Raw genomic sequence first — 4,946 nt, 5'->3', positions numbered from 1 at the left:
TAAGAAAATCGAGTCAAATACTTAACACTCATGGACTTGGATAAGATTACAGTTTCACTTGGAAATGCGAAGGGTTTTCCATTTCCTCCCATGTTCAACTGGTACTTAAAAAAGAAGAAAGAATTTTAAAACTGCGGTGGAATTACAACAACGATACAAGCACTTGCAAAGATTTCAACAATGGCAACTGAGTACCATGACATCAGTCGCAGTAAATAACAGTATTTTGCTTTTGGAGCAAGTTTGGAATGCTTTCCGAGAGAACCAACTATATCCTGCACAACTAAACTACTAAATGGTAAACACTCTTTAACCCTTGATGACCATAAGGGTCACTTAACAGGAGAAGGGATATAAAGGAGCGAGTTCCTCATGAAGTAGCAGATAGCCAAGGAGTAGATGAATTGCCCCTTCCGGCTACTAGTGAAAGTGATATGCACGAGTCCATGCTTCCAAATACGCCACTATTGGTCCTGATCAAGAACAAGAGATGCTTGTAGCTTAGAAATAAGTACTGGTATGCATGAGAGGTAAATGGTACATTGTTCTAACAAGTTCAATATTTCTCTAGTTAAATGATACATAATAAGAAGTTGAATGGTTCTGTTGAGTTATCCACAATGTACTACTACTGCAGTCTTTCAGTTCAACATCAATACAGAAAAAGGATAATGCACTGCAGTAAGAAGCTTGAGCTTTAAGAATCACATACCATGTGCTAGAATTATGTTGTAACATTTGTAATTCTAAAGTTTGGCAATTATCTTAATCCGTAGTAACTACAGTGATATTCCTCTGATAAAAGATCATGGATTAGTCAAAGAATAGATATTGTTCCTATTCTATCTGCAAAAAAGATAATCTCAATCATAAAGCTACCTATTTCAGGTGTTTTGTATCCTCATTGGTTCAGTTGGAAGTGAATGACAAGTTCACATTTATTAACTACTTTTGTCATGCCATTAATAAGCAATCAGAAAGGATGTAGAGCGGACGTCCGCACTCGGCTTAAAGTGCCGACGTCCGTCCGTTCTCCATCCTCCGGCGCCGGCGACGGCGCGCCTCCACCCCAGAGCACTCCAGCAGAGTCCCCGACCACTTCCCCTCCCCGGCGAGTCCCTTTTTTTCCAGTTTCCGGCGAGATCGACTTTGTTTGAAGTTTTGGGTGATCTCGCCGGAAAACCGGAAAATAATGGACTCGCCAGGGAGGGAAAGTGGTCGGGGACGCTGCTGGAGTGTTCTGGGGTGGAGGCACACCGTCGCTGGCGCCGGAGGGTGGAGAACGGACGTCCGCTTCATATCCTTCCTGAATAAGCAATTACGATCTACATCATGTCAAATACTCCACTCCACGTGCTAATTTTCCCTCTGCCGAGATGTGTGACACAGACAGGGATGGGAACCCTATCATTTACTAGGAACGCAAAAAACTTCCTAGAGGAGGTTCAGATACAAGTTCAAGTGCTGGTACCGCACAATGAAAACATGCTAACCTCTTTTGAAGCTTGTCCATGCATCCGATTAGGCTTCATGTTCAAATCAATTAACTTATTATCCATCTTTACATGCCCATCATCATTGGCATCTGCTAGACGAACAGGAGACGCCCTGTGATTTTGATGGTTATCTCCAATCGTCATTCTCGGTTGCTGATGTTGTACTCTTCTGGTCTCACCTTGGTCAATGGGGGGTTGGGATGCTGGGTCTTCACCGTTACTACTAGGTTTATCCCCTGGAAACTACAGAGCAACCAAAATAGTGTAAAACTTCAAGTGATGTATAGCAGCGTAAAAAGTAAAAATTATAACATATAAATTCTTGGTGAAAAGGATGAACATGAACATACCTGGACTCTTTGCCTCAGTACAAGGTATCTTCCATGTGTTCTTTTACCTCCAACATGAACAACCATATCACATTGCAAACAAAGGGAACTCCCATCTATCTCACAATAAAAGAAAGCTACATGTGTAGTTTCCAAAGACAGAATATAAGTGATGTGATTTATACTTTTCTCAAATACAGCTATTGACAGATCAACCTCAGAAGATACCAGCGAAAAATAAGTCTGCATACCTGGTGCATTTTCACAAATATCACAGCGGGGAACAGCACTGGGAGTTGCAAGACCAACCCGGACATGTCTGCTAGCAAGCTTATTGCACAAATGCACCTGACACCCCCATCAACAGATTAAAGCATACGCTTCTAAAAGTCTATCAGAGTCTCCAGATTAGGCAAAAAATCCTTAACCACCCTATTTGATACGATTCATATATAACATTTCCAATAATGTAGCACAAGCAAAAAAAAAAAGTCAACTTCTGGGAAATTATTTTCCTTGACAAGGACATACAATGTGGGAAAGATACGAGGCAAGATACATGCTCCATAGAACTTTTTAGGTTTTGATAGAACAATTTACATGCTCAATTCAGACTAATATGAAAGCAGCCAACAATTCTAGCATCGAATCAAGGAGAACTATCTACAACTTACAACCCAACTGAAACTCTTTAACTACACTACATGTGGTTCAATTTGCACCAACTAAACTGAAAATATAGAAACAAAGGATCTTACTTTCCCTAGATTCTAGGCTTTACCATATCAAACTACTAATTGGGTAACTTAAAACAAAGAAAGACCAAACTCAGAAGCTTAAAAAGAAACATACTTTTTCATCACAGGCACGGCAAAGAGCAGCTTCGTCGGCAGCACAGAAAACGATCGCGGCTGCGCTTTCACAAGCGTCACACAGTGTTCGCATAATTAGTAGTAGTAGTAGTGCCTAACACTACTCTCATATTTTACCTCAACAGATTATAAGGGCAGCCCTCAAACCCAATCCAAAAGCCAGAAAAAAAGGATGTGAAAAACTTAAAGATCCCAGAAAACCAAGAAAGACCCCAAATCAGGTAAAGAACTCTCACTGTGGCTTGGTAGTGGGGAGCTAATAATGATGTGGAAAGACTAAGAACGGATTAGGCTGTGGGATAAAGAAAAGTGGGTTTGGGTTGGTTTTTGTTGGGGAGATTCGAGAAGAGCCAAAGAATAATAATTTATGATGTGTTTGGTGATGATTCATGGAAAATAAAAATAACAAATGGGGGATGGTTTTTTCTTTTTTGTCAACTTTGTTTTTGCCAAGTGAAGCTTGAGGACTCCATGGCCACAAGTTTGAAAAGGCCAGTGTGATGGAAGCCCTTGGGGGATTCTCATCCACCAGTGGCATATCGGAGGTAGGTCCCATTGATGGTGTTTCTCTTGGTCTTGGATGTTCATGGTGGCGGTGGACTGGTGGCGTTGGAGTGTTGGACTCTTGGGTCTTGGCTTGGCTTTGCTTGCTCCCCGTTGAGCTTGAATCCCGCATTGCCATCCACAGAGCATCTAGTGTTGGGCCCCTGATATAATCTGTTACCTAAATATAAAATGAGGGAGAAGATGGTGATGGTGGATGTGATGGGAGGAGAGAACGTGACACCATGAATGTGCCAACTAAGGGTGTAGTGATGTGTGAGTATGGAGAATTGGAGATGAGGTGAGGAAGGAAGGAGAGGTTGTAGACTTGTAGTACAGAAAGGACAGAGTACTAGTCTTTTGTCACATAATTGAACTCATAATTTCATAAATAATGTGGGAAGAAAGTCATCTCTACCGACTCAAGAATTTACTTCCAAGTATGTGATAGGCTTTGAATGGTTAAATTTAACAAGAAAAAAGAGAGACTAATCCATTAAAGTAATTCTGTTAAAAATTTAAATTAAAGAATGGTTCAAGTTCTTATTAGTTGTTACTATCAAGTCTTTTTTTATACGAAAGTAAACAAATAAATTGCATTACAGACAGTTGTTTCTCAGACAATCGGTTTTTAAATTATCAAACTGAACACATCAAGTGACTCTTCTCGGGAGGTTGTTTTCCCATAATCTTTCATCTGTAGTTTGGTGGCTTTGTGCTTGCAATTGCATCTGCCACTTATTAGTATCAATAGTTCAGAGCTTACATTAGTATCAGTAGTTGAATGAGGATAACATAAGCTCTTACTGAAATACTGAGATGATTTCATAGGGATAAGAGGGTAATGTGTTGTTCATATTTAGATTGATGATCTATTGTTCTGTTTATCCCTATATGAGGATAGTAAAGAAAAATATTTAGGTCCATATCAATCGATACACGTGTGTCCAAATTTTCTTATCTGCATACATCATAGTGTAACATCACGATATGAGTCTATGAATAATTCATCATTCAAATCAAAAGGTTATGATCATCTAGAAGTAATCAACTTCATGATCAATTGTGTATTCATGTAGTTGCATCAAATGATGCATGTAATAAAAATGTTATCTTTCTTTGATGCGGTTTGAAAAATGTAATTTTTCTTTGATGCAGTTTGATAAGTTGACGGTGAGGTAAAATGATTTTTTCTAAAGATGTTCTTTAGATATTATGAAACATTGCCATATGTATACAATAATAGAAAGTTTGACAAATGCTCGAACCAGACTAGGAAGCGTTAACAAATTATGAGAATGAGAAGGAAGTTGCCTATGTCGAGTAGCATATGCACAAAGTGACGGTAATGAGCCAAAATATCCGCTAAGAAATTCGCCTCATACCATATACATGGTAGATTTATGCCGAGGAAAGGTGAAAAATCAGCTCTTGAAAAAAAATGAAAACCTAATTTTTTTTATTGAAAAATACTTTATTGAATCAATTTGAAAAACATAAACTTAAAATACATCAGTACCAGGGGCTTCTTTTAAGAGAATCTCGTAACTAGCTTATACTATTAGGCTATTAGCAACAATAACTTCATGGAGCCATGGAGGCCCAGACTCATTCCATAACAAGAATTAAACCATCTTTAGAACATTATCGGTAAAAATATGAGCAATCTTGTTATGACGTTTGCACACATGTTTCCAAGGCACACA

The 4,946-nt window shown here is 38.9% G+C and overlaps 1 protein-coding gene across 2 annotated transcripts; it reads right to left on the bottom strand.

The window, feature by feature from the left end:
• On the bottom strand, nt 1-3,090 carry LOC101305104 (probable salt tolerance-like protein At1g78600-like). Of its 2 annotated transcripts, none has more exons than XM_004287783.1 (5): nt 2,678-3,090; nt 2,077-2,173; nt 1,847-1,962; nt 1,494-1,739; nt 1-473 (listed from the first exon to the last, which is right to left on the bottom strand). In XM_004287783.1, exons 1-5 carry the CDS (start codon nt 2,768-2,770, stop codon nt 465-467), a joined length of 561 nt encoding a protein of 186 aa, XP_004287831.1. In that variant the 5' UTR covers nt 2,771-3,090; the 3' UTR covers nt 1-464. The 2 variants fall into 2 exon arrangements, with proteins under 2 accessions (XP_004287831.1, XP_004287832.1); XM_004287784.1 differs by having other exon boundaries at nt 1,847-1,941.
• Between the last annotated feature and the right edge of the window lie 1,856 nt (nt 3,091-4,946).

Source organism: Fragaria vesca, linkage group LG1, assembly GCF_000184155.1.
Source record: "Fragaria vesca subsp. vesca linkage group LG1, FraVesHawaii_1.0, whole genome shotgun sequence".
Classification (NCBI taxonomy): domain Eukaryota; kingdom Viridiplantae; phylum Streptophyta; class Magnoliopsida; order Rosales; family Rosaceae; genus Fragaria; species Fragaria vesca.
This window is presented reverse-complemented; position numbering and strand designations above follow the sequence as displayed.

Excerpts from the sequence above, each read along its gene's own strand:
- LOC101305104 (XM_004287783.1), bottom strand. The coding sequence starts at position 2,770 with ATGCGAACACTGTGTGACGCTTGTGAAAGCGCAGCCGCGATCGTTTTC. Across the intron at positions 1,963-2,076 it reads TATTTGTGAAAATGCACCAG|CTTTCTTTTATTGTGAGATA; the intron begins GTATGCAGACTT and ends CTACACATGTAG. Across the intron at positions 1,740-1,846 it reads TACTGAGGCAAAGAGTCCAG|TTTCCAGGGGATAAACCTAG; the intron begins GTATGTTCATGT and ends GTTGCTCTGTAG.